We start from the raw sequence: 17,910 nt of genomic DNA, 5'->3' as shown, positions 1-17,910 counted from the left end.
CCTGAAGCGTAACCAATTTCCGCAGGGCTCCAGCAGGTGGAACTTTCTGGAGTTCAGTTTCAGGGTCTCTCCGTCCTACTCCTTACCCTGGGTGACTGCCCTCCAGGAGCGTGTCCAGAACCCAGCCGTGCACAGCCCCCAGCAACTCCCACCTACCTCGGGGGCGCTCGTCCCCACCTGTTCCCCCGACCCAGTCATCACTGACCCCGGGAGCCCAGCGGCGCGACCCCGCCTCCCGCCGGCAGCCCGCCCGGGAGTCCCGCGAACCGCGGGGCCGCGGGGTCGGCTCCGGGCCGTGCGTGGCGAGGGTCCCCCTACCGAAGACGAAGCCGAGGACGAAGAGGCCGGCGGCCAGCAGCAGCGCCCCGGCGCACAGCCAGCGCGGCCGGCGCCAGGCGACCGAGGTCGCGCTGGTTTCGTGCAGGGGATTCCACATCCCGGCGCGCGGTCGGCGGAGCCCGCAGGGACCCGTGCGTCGGCGGCGGCCCCACTGCGGCCTCGCGGGCGCGGGGCAAAGGCTCCCTCCTGCTGGGGCCCGCGCTTATCAGTTGAGCAGGACCCAGTCCACTCCCGGCCCCGGGCTCTGCTTTCTCCGCCCAGAAAGTTTCTCTCCTTCACTCCGGACCAGTCCCGGCGCCGGGAGGCGGCGTCCGCAGCCGGAAGAAAGCCCCGCCCCCTTGGAGAGGCGCTTAGAAACTCCGCAGCCTGCAGCTCTCCAGCCCTTACTCAAGAATGAACGGAAAAGGAGGAAGAAAGGAAAGGGGCAGGGGGAGCGGAGCAAGAAGTTCTTTTTCCCTTAGCGGACCACAATCTGATTCACAAAAAGAAAAGTTTCCCTCTTAACCCAACAGAATGCTGCTCTTATCTGTCTAGGAAAGCACATACCCTAAGCCAGTTGGTAGACTAGACTAAATTATTTCTCAATAACTTTTTTCAGATCTGAAATCCTAGTAGATATTTTATAGCCATGTAATGAGTAAAGTCAAGTGAAAAACGGGAGTGTCCGGTTCCGGCGCTGTTTGGGCTAGTCAGAGAGGAGATGGGGCTTAGTGTGGCTTTCCACTGTGCTTTCTTCCAGTGAAGACCATTGATATTAATAAACTATTAGGTACAAGCTACTATATATAAAATAGGTAAACAAGGTCCTACTATTTAGCCCAGGGAACTATAGTCAATCTTTTGTAATAACCTATAACAAAAAAGAATATATATATGTACAACTGAATCACTATGCTATACACCAGAAACTAGCACAACATTGTAAATTACACTTTAATTTGTTAAGTTTCAGCAATAAAAAGTTTGTAAAAAGTTTCAGCAATAGACCAACCCCACACCCCACCAAAAAAAAAGAAAAACTATTAAGGAATTATCCCCTTCTTTACATAACATATCCACTTTTAAAGAAATAATATGGGCACTTGCTGAAGGCAGAACTTTTTTTTTTTTTAAGATAGTGGTTCCCAGCTTTTTCAAATATGAAACATTTTTTAACCAATCCATTTTTAGATTTTTAAATGGTTGACATTACAGAACTAAACTGAAATTTAACATTCCACTCTTACATTTTTTATCAACAAACAGAAATAAAATCTATGAGCCAAAAATCCAAAACAAAACTAAAAACAGGGAAAAGCTTATAAAACTAAATATGGGTCCCAACATTAACAGCTGAACAGAGAATGTGATTTTTCAATTCTTAGCAGATAACAAAGTTGTGTAGAAACTGAACACTTAAAAATTATTTAAAACCTGGAATCACTGACCAGAAATTAATTACACAGTTAGATCATGGGAAAACAGCAAAAAGGGGTAATGAGTGAACCTACACTGTTCTAGCTGCGCCCCCTGCCCTTCTCAGAGGAAAGCCTGGCATTGATTAGATATTGGGCCAGACTAATGCTGGCAGCAGAATCAATGTGTCTGTTTTCATATTCCAGCTGCACTTGGGACTGTCTCACATTGTAGGTATGAAATCAGTCTTTGTTGAATTAACCTGAAGAATCAGTCATACATAATTCTACCCCTATTATAAATTCTTAAAAAATTACAACATGATTATCTAAAGGGGGACAGTGACCACATACTTTATAAAAACAACAATGTTCTTATAATCCGTGAGGGAGACTGCATGCGTGGACTGTAGGTAGGAGTGCTTTACGGAAGCAGTGTGTTTAACAGAACCATGAAGTACCAGCAGATTCTGAACCACGGGAGATGAGAAGAAACTTTGAGTCTGGGAGCCAGAAGGGTAGTCAAGGACTAATAGTTTCCTTTTGCAAAGGGAGAGGACAGGGAGAGATTAAGGAGAGACAGGGCTAGATTGTAGAGAGTCTTGGGTACTTTGATAAAGAATTTCTGAGCTAAATGAAGAGACGTGGGAAAATTAAAATGTCAGCAGTGAGCCATGACAGCTACTCGATGACCTCAAACAGGAGAGGAGGAAATTTCTTAATCTCTTTCTAACGATGTCCTATATTTATTAAATGTCTCCTGATGTTCCTACGGTCAGATCTAACCAGGGATGGCAGATGAGTAATACTTACTGAGCACTTATTCTAAATGAGGCACTTTATGTACAATAACTCATTTAATCATCACTGGTGCTTCATGGTTGATGTTATCACCCTTGGCGTTTTACATGTTAGAAAACTGAAATTTAATGAGATGAAGTAAATCCCCGCAAGTCACTGAGCTAAGACATAATCCAGTGTCTGCCTTACTCTAAACCACTGTATTGAGCATGGGCTTAATTTGCTAAGACCTTTGCTTGTATTTGGAGAATCACTGGGCTTGGGGTCAGAAGACTTGGACTTAAGCTTAGGATCTGGTCCTGTCTCAGATGTGTACCCTTGAGAATCACATATTTAATTTGCTTGAATATATCTTCTCACTTGTAAAAATAGGACCATCTAATACCATTATTAAGTACCCTCTGCTAATAAAGATGTTCTGAAGATCAGATGTGACTATAAATGAGGTAAATTAAACTTCTAAAATATAAGAAGAGTTTTTTGAACAATATTAGGTCTGCCTAACAATTTAATTAATATCCTTTATGGTGAAATGGGTTGCATTTGAAGAAATCAGAGAACAAATGAATATTTGTCAAATCTTATAGAAGGAATTCCTTCTCCCCTCGTGAAGCTTACAGTTTAGTGGGAAAGACGTATCTTTTATGAGTAATCAATGACTAATATGAGCACATTCTGCATGATAGGCACTGACTATATGCTTTACAGGAATTATTTCATTTAATTATCAGGATTTCACCCAAAAGAATTTGAAATCTCTAGTAAGTGGTTATACAAGCCAGGCTAGATTTTATTTTGATATCATTTTCATTATCATTTCCCTTTTACAGCTGAAGAAACTAAGCTTTAGTGATGGTGATTAACTTCTCCCCCGCCAAAAAAAAAAAAAAAAAGAAAAAAAACTGGCACGTTTGCTTTGATAAGCATTAGATCACACTGTACCTCCTTTTTTGATTACTGAGGAAAAATTGTCGATGATGTTTCATATAAGGACTGTAGAAGAACGCCAAACCCAGCGGGATAGCGCCTATTTCTCTCGATTATAGCATCTATCATACTGTATTTTAACTGTGTTCACTTGTATAGCTTCCCGGTACTGTGATCTTTTTTGAGCTTAGGGACTTTATTTGACACATACTTGTACCCATAATTCCTGGTACAAAAAAACTATTTGATAAATACACTTCCAATGAATCAATAAACGAATGACTGAACTGAAGAACAACTTTGATGTCAAAAAGGAAAGCTATTTGCTGGTTAATTCTCTACATGTTATGTCTCCTAACGACAGTGAGACATCTGACATACTTACACCTTGTCTGCACGCCTATGTGAGATTTCGAGAACTTTGGTTTCATACAGTTCTCTCCCCAGCCCTGACCACGTGCTTCCTTCACCCATTCATTATGATTCCTAAACTCCCAAGGAAAAGTGAATATAATATTTATTTAATAATGCTTTATTTTAAAATATCCAAAGATGCAAATGTACTCCTCTAGGTAGACATTTTATTTTCACCTTCACAGGCATCATTTTTTCTCTCTTTAGAGATCCTGCTTAAAAATATTTATGTTCTGAAGTCTTCTTGATATTCATAGACATTTGCTACTAATATACTGATCTCTACATTTCCTTAATTTTGTGTTAGCCTTTTGCTTTCACTCTTTTTACTTTTTTTTTCTTACACATTTTACTCTTTTCCTTTCAGATTTTAAGCTTCTTGGTGCCGGGAACCGCATCATGTTCCTATTTTCCTAGAGTGATCACAATGCCTCGTATACAGGAAAATCCTTTTGAATGAATGGATGACAGTATGCCAAGTCATGAAGCAATTATGAGGTATAAGAAATAATTACTGTTACTGAAGAACTTGACTCAAAAGGGGAAGGCAGAGCCTAAATAGAAAGATAAGTAACAACACCAGAAAGCAGGGATTGTCAGCCAAAAAGAACAGCAATAGCTGGTGTTCAGGAAAGCATCGTGGACTCCTTATTTGTACTTAATGATTCCTATTAACCTCGATACCTCTTGTTTGAAGAACACCTTGATATATTTCACAGTGCCACGTGCCCATCCATACACACACAAAAACGTGCGGCATCACTTGGTAGGTAGGTAGGGAAGCTAAAATGTGACCTGACCATTCTCTTTCTCTCCCAGTGCCAGAAATAATAAATTCAGAAAAGAAATATTAAGTGAAGGAAAGGTAATACACTTGCATCTGCTACTAGTTATCAGCTTTTTGAAAGCTCCACAGAGGAAGGATTGTGCCTGACAGAGGATTTGGCACATAATACTTACTCAATCAATACTTTATTTTATTTTACTGAAGTCTAGTCAGTTTACAATGTTGTGTTAATTTCTGGTGTACAACATAATGTTTCAGTTATACATATACATATTATTGCTTTTTGTATACTTCTAAAGGAATGAATTGTTTAGCCACTATCAGATGATGAGTAGTCACTAGCTAGTTACAAAGCTCCTTTAAACAATAGAACAGCATGGTGCAAAATCCAAGTATTTAACTTTAACTCAAAAGAAAGCATTTTTGGTCCTTTACTAATATGTACTCATATTTTATTCAGTCCTTCCAGACATTTTTCTATGCACATACACAATATCTTTAAAAATAGAAAATAACGTCTTGCTATGTATTTTTTTTATTTTAAGAACGCTTTCGATGTATATATATCAAAAAGTATATATATACAGGAAAGTACACACATCATAATCATACAGCTTCATGAATTTTTACAAAGTGAAAACACTGGTAATTCAGAATCAAGATCAAGAAACAGAACTTCACCAAGAATGCCAGAAGTCCTCCTCAATCCCATTTATATCACTACCCTTCACACTGCATAATATCCACTATTCTATTCTGAATTCTAACACCAGTGTTTAGTTTTGCAATTTTTATAAATAGAATTATATAGTATATTTACTTTTGTTTTTGATTTTTACACTCAGAATTATGCTTGTGAGATACTTTCAGTGGTGTGCTGGTAAATCAGCTCTACCAACGAAGGGAAAAGCCCCAGTTTGTAGCATTTCCTAACTTCTGTGATGGAAATACTACCGCCATGGTAGATTTCAAGCTAATGACATGATGTAGCTGAAGGTGCGGTTGGAAGGAGATTGCCTCTTGTGAGTGGTAGGAACAGGCTCCAGCACATCACTAGACCATGTTTTCCCATGTAGCAATAATTCATTCATTCTCAGTGTTCTGGACTAACCAACTGTGCAGATACAGATCACCACGGTCCTCCTCTTGATGGACATCTAGAAATCTCCGGTTCTTCGCTGTTAGAAACTGTGCTTCTATGAGCATTTGGAGATAATATGTAATTATTTCTGTGAGTATACATCTAGAAGTCATAGGTATGTTTATGATTAGCTTTAGTAAATGAGTCCACTTTTTATGCACTACTCTTACCAGCAGTGTATACGAAATTGTAAATCTTCCACATGCTTGCCAACTAAATTGTATTTCCCCGACAGCTAATAAGACAGAGGAGCTTTTCCCAAGTTTCTTGCCCACTTGCATTCTCTGGAGTGACCGTTCAAGTGTTTTACTCAATTTTTACCTGGGGGCTCTGCCTTTTTCTTTTTGTTTCATAGGATTTTGTAAATAGGCATGCCTATGATTTTGTAACATGCTTATTTTACTCAATAATGCAGACTTTCACATTAGTACATACATTTTCTCCTTTGTTGTTTTTACTAGCTTTGTAATACTTTAAAGAATAGATGTGAAAACTCAAATATTTTTTTCTTAGGCATGTCAAAAATTTCTCTGTGTGTCTAATTCATGTAAGAGTTTAATATTTTGAATCAAAGCTGAAATCTGTCCTGGAGTGTAGCACCTGGAGTCTTGCCATGAATAAACATTTAAAAGGAAGGAGTGGCCCTTAAAGAAGTTGAAAAGTGGCAAGGTATTCTCCAGACCAATGAGGTAGGAAGGGCCCTGTCTATTCCATACACAGCAGAATCATCATAGAATATTAGTGATCTTAGTTTGATAAGAAGCAACGTGAGTGTGACTGTATGGAGTAAAGTGAAAATGGTTGGTATTTGTTTGGAATATAAAAGTAAGAACTCAGCCAGAAGCTAATTGAAAATAAATAATGGCAAAGGTCATAGTTTTGAAGGTCTGTAATGGGAATTCAGAGAAAAGATACATTATTAAGACCTAAAGGGAACTGAGTTAGCATGTGTCTAAAGAAATATCTTTTTCAAAGCTCTTGAGAAAATATGGGGAACCATAAACTGAAGATTCAATTAAATGCAATTTTATTGGGGAAATAGAAGAGTGGGGATTGGACAGATGTTCCATTGTTTCTTTCAAACTAGAAACTAAAAGCTAGAATCTCTGTTTTTTTGGTGTTTGCTTTAAATGATTGGAACCCTTTTACACTATTTGTAAGACTCAGAATAGTGCAGCCCCTATGGAAAATGGTATGAAAAATCCTCAAAAGTTTAAAAAGAACTACCATATGATTCAACAACCCCATGTCTGGGTATTTATCCAGAAGCAGGATCTTAAAGAGATATTAGTTCTTCTACATTCATTGCAACCCTATTCACAACAGCCAAGATGTAGAAACAAACTTAATATCCACCAGTCAATGAGTGGACTTTTAAAAACGTGGTTTATACACAAAATGGAATATTATTCAGCCTTTAAAAAGAAGGAAATCCTGGGGAGGGGATAAATTAGGAGTTTGGGGTTAGAAGATACAAGGTACCATATATAAAACAGAAAAACAACAAGGCCCTGCTGTAGGGCACAGGGAGCTAGATATCACTATGCTGTACACGAGGAACTAACACAACATTGTATATCAACTGTACTTCAATTAAAAAACAGAAGGAAATCCTACAGTATGTGATAACACTGATGAACCTTGAGGACTGTATGCTAAGTGAAATAAAGCAGTCACAGAAGGGAAAATTCTGCATACTTCCACTCACAGGAAATATCTAAAAATAGTCAAACTCATAGAAGCAGAGAATAAAATGGTGGTTGCAGGAAGTTGCTAATCAAGGGCTATAAAATTTTAATTATGCAAGATGAGTAAGTTGTAGTTATCTCTGCACAACACTGTGCCTATAGAGATCATGCACTGTAGATAACAATATTGTTTTGAACTCTTAAAAATCTATTTAAAGGGTAGTTCTCATATCAAATGTTCTTACCACAATTGAAAAAACAAACAAATTCAATGGTAATTTTAAAAAAGTACAGGATGCTGAAAGGCCCACAACATAACCAAAACAATGAATTTTAACTTTTTTAGTTTTTAAAAATGCTGAATCTAGATTTATTTAGAGTATTCACCTAATTAAAAAATTAACAATGACAAATATTATGAAAAAGACACAAACATTCACACATACAAACATGCCAAGTACATCTCAAAGTTGTGACTTTGAAATCATGCATACTTGATTTTAAATCTATTTTAGTTACTCACATATGCAATTATAGGTAAATTGTTCAGTTTTACCCTTTTCATAATCTCTATGAATTCCATAGAGAAGGCTCTTCTCAAAGCTACCAAGGCAGAGGTCAATCATCTTTGCTCCTCATTCTTTCTCTCTCTTTCTCTGTCTCTCTCTGTCTGTCTGTCTGTCTGTCTGTCTGTCTTTCTCTCTCATTAGTGGACTGGGCTGCACCTTGGCACTGTATGGCCATGAGTTATCTACATCTATAAAGGGCCTCTGTTTTTACCAAATAGGAATAATTTACAAAAGTGTGGGTTTCCATCAATATCAGAATTATTTACATCTATATAGGAAAATATTTTAAATAACATCAGAACCAAAAGAAAATTCAATCCAGTGATATAACTACCTGAGTGGGGTTGCAGAGTCTTGTAAGAAGAAGAATTAGGTAAAACCTAAACTCAAGCATGAAATCTGTGTGGGTTACGAGGTCTGCGAGACCACTGAGTGGGCTGGTGCAGTGATGACAAACAGGGCCTCCCACGCAGCGTGTCTCTGGTCAGTATCTCAGGTAAGTATGTAAACATCTAAGGGCGCAGCCTTGAGGACCCTTAGTGATGACACCAGTATTTCCTTTGTGTGAAAGCATATTTTTACCTCTAGAATATTCGTATTTAAACACAGAAATGCATAGGTAACCAAATTAAATACTTATTATTCCATTAATTATTTAGTATTTCAAAAATGGGATATGTGATATTTAAGACAATTTGGCCTATTTGATTAGCCTTGATTCTAATGTAAGCTGTATAATTGTGTAATTCAGTTAATCTTTTGGATTTTAAATTGAAATACTTACTAGATTTACATGTAATTTTACTGAAATATGGAAAAGGAGTTAAGATTCCTCATAATTATAAATTAAATTTTCTAGACTTATAAGAATTAATTTTAAGAACTTGATAAGGTTTGTCAGACAATTGAATTGCCTAAAAATATCATAATATATTAAATGTATAAATGATGTTTAAAATATCTAACAGTGTTTAATTAAGTGTGTAAAATAAGACTAAACTTATAAAAGGTCTCATTGTTATTGTTAAATTTTATTAGATTTATACATGAAATAAGATATATATGCTGAAATTAAGGAAGTTATGAAATAACAAGTTTTTTAAAAAAATTTTCAAACTTCATTCAACTGAATATCAACTATAAAAATTAAACTCTGCATAGTTTTTTCTATATAAAACCTTCCTTTAAAAACATTTAAAATGATTTTTAAAATATCACAATGCAGACAGTCAGAAAGTTTAGCAAAGTGAATTGCTAGTTCCCCAATGAACACTTTCTCTTCTGGACTAGATGACATCACTCCTTGCTCTATATAGTTCTTGAGGCTTGGAGGCTGGGACATCCAACATCAAGGCCCTGGCAGACTCAGTGTCTGTACATAGCAGCTGATCTGGGGACATAACCCAGAAACTTTGCCACATGATGAGGACGGATAGTACTTGACATAAAATAACACTTATTCTTGGATGAATTGCAAAGCATACAGATAATTCCAGATGAAGTAAATTAAACCCATTTTATAGATGGGAAAAAAAAATCACTCTTCTCATGCTGTCTGACATCCCTTCTCCGTCTCCTTTGCCAGCTCCTCCTTTACCAACCCTTTAAATGCTGGAGTGTCTTAAGGCTCTGCCTTTGGCCCTGTGCTCTCTTCTTTCTGTAGCATCTCTTGAGATGGTTTCAGACTCTCAGTACCATCCACGATCTGGTGGAAAATGGCTAGAGTTTCACCAAACACATTTCCGTTTCCTAAGCATACAGCTAAACTACAAGTTTCAGTCTCCCTCAAAGCTAGTTAGGTCCACATCACTGTGTAAGAGCTAATAAAATATGGGAGGAAGTGATACCTGTCACTGCCAAGCCTAGCCCTTAAAAACTTCCTACACAATCCTCTGCTCTCTTTCTTCCCCTCAGTCATTTGGCTGAATAGGCAGGATCCAGCAGAACTATCAGAGGCTCCAGGGAATGGTATAGCCTCAAGATGGAAAGAACATTGATTTCTGAATCATTGCTTGGAGGAGTGACCAGCAATCAAGAATACCCACTTGACAGAGAGGGTATAGCTTAGTGATAAGATGCACGCTTAGCACGCCCGAGGTCCTGGGTTCCGTCCTCAGTACCTCCATTTAAATAAACAAATAAACAAACAAACCTAATTACCTCACCTCCTCAAAAAAGAGAGCAAAATAAATAAAATATTTTTAAAAAAAGAATACCCAATTGGACTTTATAGAGGTGAAATAAACTTCTATTATTTTAATCCAAATGGATTTGTTTGTCCCAGAAGCTGGTGTCAGTAAATATCACTGATCTTGATAGAATTCTCCATTTTGTCATGTTGATTATCAGCCTAGACTTCACTCCTGAGATCCAGAATTAAGTATCTCATGGCCTAATTGAGATCTCCACCTGGAATTCTGTTAAGCCATTCAAATGTCACATGGTCAAAGAGAAGCTGGCTGCTACCCACCTGTATTTGTCAATGTTCTACAGAGACAGAACCAATGGACCGGATATGCATTAGGGGAGATTTATTATAGGACTTGTCTCACATGGTCTCGGAGGCCAAGAGGCCCCACAGTCTGCTGTCTGAAAGCTGGAGAACTAGCAGGGCTGCTGGTACAGTTCAGTCCTAGTCTGAAGGCCCGAGAGGGGGCACGCTGGGGGTGACCTGGTGTTAAGTCTTCATGTTCAAAGGCCCAGGAACCACTTGCTCTGATGTCAGAGGGCAGGAAAAGAGGAATGACCCAGTCCAAGAAGAGAGAGAGGAAATTCTTCTTTCTTTTACCTGTTTGTTCTATTAGGGCCCTGATCACCTTGGCAAAGGTGAACCTTCTTTCCTCAGTTTACTGAATCCCTCACAGATACACCCAGAAATAACTCTACCAGCTCTTGGGGCATCCCTTCGCCCAGCCCAGTTGACACATGAAAGTGACAGTCAACCCCCACAACAACACTTTTACTCTCCACTCCCCAGCACCACCCCGACCTCCAGCCAGACTTCCCTGTCTGCCTTATCTGAATAAATGACATCATCCTCCATTGCTGCTCAGGATAAAAGCCCAAGTCACTCTTTATCCATTTACTTATGAAATATTTATTGAGCGTCTCCTGTGGGTCAGGAACTCTGCCAGGGGCAGCGGATACAACATTAAACAAAGCAGACCTTGTTCCTTTTCTCTCTTTCAGGTGTACGCAACCACCACGGGTGTCCTCCTGAAAAATAAAACAGTCATATCTCTCTCTGGCTTGAAAATCTTTGCCTTTACTCCCCTCCCTCACCTACAACATAAAGTTAAATTTTTTCATCAAGATATTCACATTTTCCCCAAACCTTATACAAATCTATTCTTGTAGTAGACATCTACCTTGAAAACCTCTGGGCACAGTTAATTGAAGAAAGACAAGATACCTGATTGAGCTTCGAGGAAAGTCTTTTGCTGAGGGGTTGAACTTCAAAGTGGCTGGAAGTGTTACATACGTGGACACTCAGCTACTGCCTATCACGTGGACACAACAGAGAACCAGGATTAACTAGGAAGCAGAATAAAGCACGTGTCCAGACAGGAGCAGAGACAGTATTAGCAATGGAGTCGTCCCTTAATTCCTGACCTTCCAGATCTTGATTCCAGGGTTTCTTGAGACCCAGTATCATTCCCTCCCTTGGGTTTTGTGAGACACTCTTGTGTCCTTATAATAAACCCCTCTTGCCCTCTCTCCCTTTTACTTGAAGGAACTGGAGTTAATTTTACTTGCAGCTTGAATAATTAAGCTCTCCAGACTCATCTCTCAGTCGGCACGTCTCCCCTATTCCCTGCTCCCATCACCTGTCACAAAAACTTGAGCCCCAAATGGTTTCTGAAACATTCTTGGCTGTTTTGTGGCATCAGGCTTTTGTAAAATCTGCCCTTTGCCTGGTTGTTCCTTGCTCCTGGGGAGATATATATATTCATGGATAGTTCAAATGAAAAAGTTCCTCCCATTGGACAGAAATGTGGATGACCTGGCACTTCTGATATACCAGCATTGAATATCTTCCTTTGATTGAAGCGTTTTATAATTATTGTTGGTTACCCATTTTATGGCCCATACACAACATGTTAGGGAAGTGTGGTTAGTTAACACATCTTCCGTATATTCTTGTTTATTTTTCATTCTGTTGTACTCTGTGAATCTCTTATAAATCAACTTCAAATCCTTTTTTGGACTAACTCTAGAAATGTGTCACTTCTATGCTCCAGTCAAATTTATATGTGCCTGTTATAGGTTGAATGTGTCTCCCCAAATTTTATATATTGAAGTCCTAACCTCCAGTATCTCAGAATGTGACCTTGTTTGGAGAGAGGGTCTTTACAGAGAAAATCAAGTTTAACTGGAGCCATTAGAGATGGCCCTAATCCAATATGCCTGGAGTCCTTGTGAAAAGGGGATATTTGGACACAGACATTCACAGAGGGGGAAGGCCTCATGAAGAAGAAGAGGGAGATCAGGGAGCTGCTTCTATGTGCCAAGGGCGCCAGTGATTACCAGCAACAGAAGCTGGAGCAGGAGCATGCAATGCGATTTTCTCTCACAGCCCTCAGTAGGAACCAATCTTGCCGGCATTTTCATTTTGGACTTCTAGCCTCCAGAACTGTGTCAGCAAATTTCTGTCGTTTAAGCCACCCAGTTGTTAAACTTGGTTATACCAGACCTAAGTGTCTCTACTCAAACAATTGTCTTGTTAGCTGCAGATTTTTTTCTTTGGCATTTCTCTTCCGTACTGGAGTATGCCTTTATCAAGGGAAGAAAACTTACCGATCACATACTTTGTGGTACTATCGTAAGGGATACAAAATATAAGACATGATTCCTGCCTTCAGATGTAAAATTTATTAATCAAATATTTGTTGAGTGCCAGCTGTAACTATGTAACAGGCACTCAGTCAGGATATGGATTGAGATGGTGATCCCTACTCTGACGGAGCAAATGGTTTGGAAGATGGCAGTAGGGTGGAGCATTAAGAACATACACAAAGATAAAATAATCACACATTAGGATAAGTAGTTTGAAGGAAAAGAAGGCCAATCATCTTTTTACAGCAGTAATTTCAGTACATACAATATGTGCTAATTGCCAAGTAGGAAAGAAACAGCTGTGTATAAAGAAGAGGGCACAGTGATCACCCTTGGCCGTGAGATGGTCTGGGAGGGCCTCCAAGGGCTGGCATTTGAGCTCAGCTTACAAAGAGCAGTTGATTTTGTTAGAGAGTAGGGGGAGACACCATGAGAGCCCATTTACACGTGATGTACACTCGTTTACTCTTGATTCCAAAGAGGGGAATAAGCAAGGACCTCTGGATCACCAATAGCCCATTTGTCTGGAGTACACAGAAGTCAAGTTAGTACGATGATATGGCAATAATAGCTATTATTATTGTTTTAATGCAAGCGCCAGGAACTGAAATCAAGATTTACACTATTTTATTCACATTTTTTGGAGGTGACCCATAGTTGTCCCAATTTACAGATGAGGATGTTGAAGTTTGCTCAAGCATTGCTTCAATCTCATGTTATTATACCAGACTGATACCTGGGGATAACTGTGAACTGGAAGGAGGTTTCTGACTCTACAAATTCTGTTCTTCCCACAAAAGAGACTGTCCCCCCAAGCACCAGACAGATTGCAGGCAGATTCTAGAGTGCTTTGTATTCATAGCTAAAGAGTATAAAGTTTACTTTAGAGTAAACAATGGGAGAAATAGAACTTTGGCAAAGTAGTTATGTGACCTGAATTGTGTTTTAGGATATACGTGCTGAAACATTGAAGCAGGAAGAAATTGGGAGAGGTAGACTCCCTCAGCACTTAATAAAAGGAAGATTCTGATGAGAAATACAGCTGTATTGTCAGGACGGCTTAGTGTGCACAAGAAGCATCTGAGGTTCCTGTTAATAATTCCTATTTCCAGGCACGACTGCAGGGGAGTGTTTAAAGTGAGGAGGCTTGAGACATATTCTGTTATCACTTAGCCAAAAGATTAGGGAAGCAGTGTGAGCCAAACTTCCTTCTTCACAGCAAGCCTGTGGCCTGCAGGGACCAGAACTCATTCATCTTTTCATTCCTTTTCCCCCTAGGACCCGGGGTCTTGCTTATAACAAGCATGAGGATTGAATTGAATTGAACCGTCAGAATGAAAGACTCTTATCAAAGAAGAATCATTAGGATCGCATGAAATGAAAAAGAGAACGCGCTCGAGAAAACACAGTTTTTAAGTCTGGGAGAAAGAACATGTGCGGTACAGGGATGGTTACATGTGACCGACAACAAAAAAAAGATTAAAGTGAAATCTCTAGCCAATTATATTTGAGTGATCTGTTGCTGAGGGTGCATGATTAAGTTCCTAGCAGGTTATTTTGTCCGTTGGGTACTTTTCCTCTACAGACTCTGAAAGCAATTTGAAGACTGTCACTATTAGGAGACAATATAAAGCACCACTTGACTAGAGCCTCCCTCTCTGGACACGTGCAGGCAGTGTTCTTTCTGCTGAATGCCGCGGAGGGGAAGCAGAGAACAGCTTTTCCCACTGAAATAGCAGGAAGATATGTAGGGAAGCACAATGTGGTTTTCTGAGTTGGAAATTGACTAGAGGACAGGGATGTGAATGCCTGTCTTCTTTGAAGCACAGTGGATTCCAAAATACACGGAGTGAAACGTTCAAATAAACGGCAAGATCAAATAATGCTAAATTCATTATTTAAGAAGTCCTCATGTAGCTGGCATTCCAATAAATATCTGTTGAAAGAAAAACAACCATAACAAACTTAGGGAATACGTGCTTTCAAGGAGCTGCTGGTTTGTTCCCTATCTCTTCTGTCGCTGGACCTAGATGTGAGAGTTTGTCCTTCTTTCTCCTGGTTGACACTTCCAGATCATTTTCCTTTTGTCCTCCTTCAAAATCCCCCAGCATAATGCTCAATGTTACTAGATTACGTTACTCATTATTCTTCCTTCTGGCTTCAAAATTTTATCATGTGTGAATTAATATCAGTCTTTATAATGCTCCGTCATAAATCTTGATAAATGTCCACTGATTAAATTTCCAAAACCCTGACCTCTCTTTCAGAAAACTTTCATCCTTCTTCAGCTACGCAGGTGCTTGGTTGTACCCTAGAGCAGTCAGCGGATATCTCCTCTGGACCACCACATCAACTAGCCTGTCCTATCAGCCCACACACATTCTCTCATCCTTCACGCTGCTATGAGTGAATGGACCATGGTTCTGTCTGCTAACATTTGTGCACTGGGGCTTACCCCTTTCACTTTAGCAATTGGACTTTCTTCTTTAAGCAGTTTTTCTCTGTCTCAACCAGATCATCACATGCAAAGATAATCATGCAAACATACTATGGTATCTTCTTTTTTTAAATAGCCCCCTTCTTTAAATAACTTCCAACTCTCACCTGATTCCTCTGTTTCCCTATACGTCAAAATTCCTTGGAAGTGATTTCTTGTATTCACTCTGTCTCCTTTCTCTCCTCCAGTTCTCACTTGAATTTACTTCAGAAGGTCTCCACAATAAAAAAGTAACTCTTCTCAAGATTACCCATGACGTCCATAGTGCTAGATTCAATGGTAAACTCTCAGTTTTAATCTCAACTAACTCCTCAGTAGCTTAGATGCCATGGATAACTCCTGAAATACTTCATCCACTTGGCTTCTGGAAGCTACTCTCTCAGCTCTATTCCCTTTGGATTTTCCTTGTAGCTCCCTTTGTTGATTCTTCTCATCTCTCCACTGGGGTTCAGTCCTAAATCCATTCTCTTCTCTATCAACACTCATTCCCAACGTGAGATGTCACCCAATCTTACACCTTTAACTATCATGCTGATGATGTGCAAATGTTCTTTCCCACAAACTCAAGATTCTATCCGACTGCTACTGGACATCCTCATTTGCACAGTTAATAGACATCTCACATTTAATATATTCCAAGCTGGACTCTTGATACCCAGCTCCTCCGAACCTGATCTTCCTGCACATTTCCTGATCTCATTTAACGTCAGCGTCTTTCAGTTACTTCAACTACTTAAGAGTCACCCCTCCCCATTGACTTCACTCTTTTTCTCATCCGTCCATCAATCAATCCTGTTTATTATGCCTTCAAAGTGTATAAATAATCTGGTTATTCCTCTCCCAATGCTACCTCTTCTCCAGATGGCCCTCTGTCTCCCGGGTAAATACAATACTCCCCTTTAGGTTTCCCTGATTCAGCACTTGCTTCCCTCTTGTGGTCTGTTCTGAACACAGCAGCTAGGTCAGATTGGGTAATGCCACCCTTAAACCCTAAACTCTGCAGTGGTTTCCCCCGTCCTCCTCGCAGTGGCCAACAGCCCTGGGTGAACTGGCCCCCATTTGTTTTTCAGACCTGATTTCTTTTACTCTTTCCAGGCTTTGTTCATTAGCCACACTTCCCTTCTTGGTGTTCTTCACACTTAACCTATGCTCCCAACACAGAGTTTTACTCTTACTGTTCCCTCTGCTTGGAGCACTTTTCCCCAGATACCCCCGTGTCTCCCTCCATTTTAGCTTTCAGGTCTTTGCTAAAATGTCAGTTTCTCAGAGAGGCTTTCCCTGACCGCCATACTTAAAATTATACCCCTCCCAGAACTGTCTATCCTCCATCTCTGATGAATTTTTCCTAATAATATTTATACCCATTGGACTTACTGTATCTTATGTATTGACTGGTCTCCCCTCCAGAACGCAAGTACATTGAGGGCATGTTTTATTTCTAGCACCACGGAGAATATCGGCACTCCACAAATGACTCTGGACTGTTTCAGACAACTCTGGTTTCTGTCCCCCAGCTCCTCTACTTACCAGATATAGAAATAAGAAATATTGAGAATACTAGGAACACCCCTGTGTTATTGACCAGAAGCAGCGACATACCCTTTTTCTCTACAAGGACCAAGTTGACCAATACCAAAGAAATATCAGTGACAGTCGTAGTCATGACATGAAATTTAATAAAAAAAATCTATTTAGATGCTAGATGCATTTTGTTACATCTGAGAGAATGAATTGAAACCTTTTGCTTTTCAAGGTAGGTGGCCTTCCCAACCCTTTAAAAATTAAATTAAAAAGGTCTCATTTCTCGGAAGACTTCTTGACTTCCCAGTCAGTCACTCTTTCTTCAGCATCCCTTCCTTGGCATATTTTATATATATCTTCATTTTAGCTCTTATCACATTGTATTATAGTTCTTTGTAATGAGTTTATTTCCCAGGTAGGCAGTGAGGTTCCTGAAAAAAAGGGGTAATAGATACCTATCTTTGCACCCTCATTTGCTAGAACAATTTCTGTCTTGTAAATTAAAAGTCTTTGTTGAGTAGATTTTGTAATTTGGGTTCAAATGGCACAATATTGGCAATAATTCACTGTCATTACAAAACAAAAATTACCATAACACGCAGCCTTGTTTGTAGACATATTAATGAGGAAGGGAACCATGAAAGAGTATCTTCAAAAATTATAACATAGCCTCCAAGCTTTGGATTTAATAAACTCTAGAAAATGTTAATAAATGTTAGTGCAAGGGTACTTTATTTTTACCATCCCTACATTTTGCATTACCCTGAGTCAGACACCAGATGTCACTAGGAGACTGTGGTCCATGTGATTCTTTCCGTAAACAAGAAGGAAACAAAGACTTGATGTTGAAAGATGGAGCAAAATCTATTTCCTTGTAGAAACCCTTTTGAATGTTAAGCCTAGTAGCTCTCATACTTTATTTTTGACCTGACTTTGACATAACCTAGTGTGGAAGAAAGATCACTGGACTGGGAACCCAAGAAATCCTGCGTTTTA

The 17,910-nt window shown here is 39.4% G+C and overlaps 1 protein-coding gene across 1 annotated transcript in view; it reads right to left on the bottom strand.

The window, feature by feature from the left end:
• Nucleotides 1-587, bottom strand: part of FOLH1B (folate hydrolase 1B) — a 49,754-nt gene extending 49,167 nt beyond the window's left edge. Inside the window, exon 1 of the mRNA XM_032488363.1 lies at nt 319-587. Coding sequence (XP_032344254.1) covers nt 319-436 — 118 coding nt within the window. The 5' untranslated portion in view covers nt 437-587. The remainder of the gene's footprint in view (nt 1-318) is intronic.
• Between the last annotated feature and the right edge of the window lie 17,323 nt (nt 588-17,910).

This window comes from Camelus ferus, chromosome 10 (assembly GCF_009834535.1).
Source record: "Camelus ferus isolate YT-003-E chromosome 10, BCGSAC_Cfer_1.0, whole genome shotgun sequence".
Lineage (NCBI taxonomy): Eukaryota > Metazoa > Chordata > Mammalia > Artiodactyla > Camelidae > Camelus > Camelus ferus.
The sequence above is the reverse complement of the archived record's forward strand: the minus strand, read 5'-3'. Positions and strand labels throughout refer to the sequence as shown.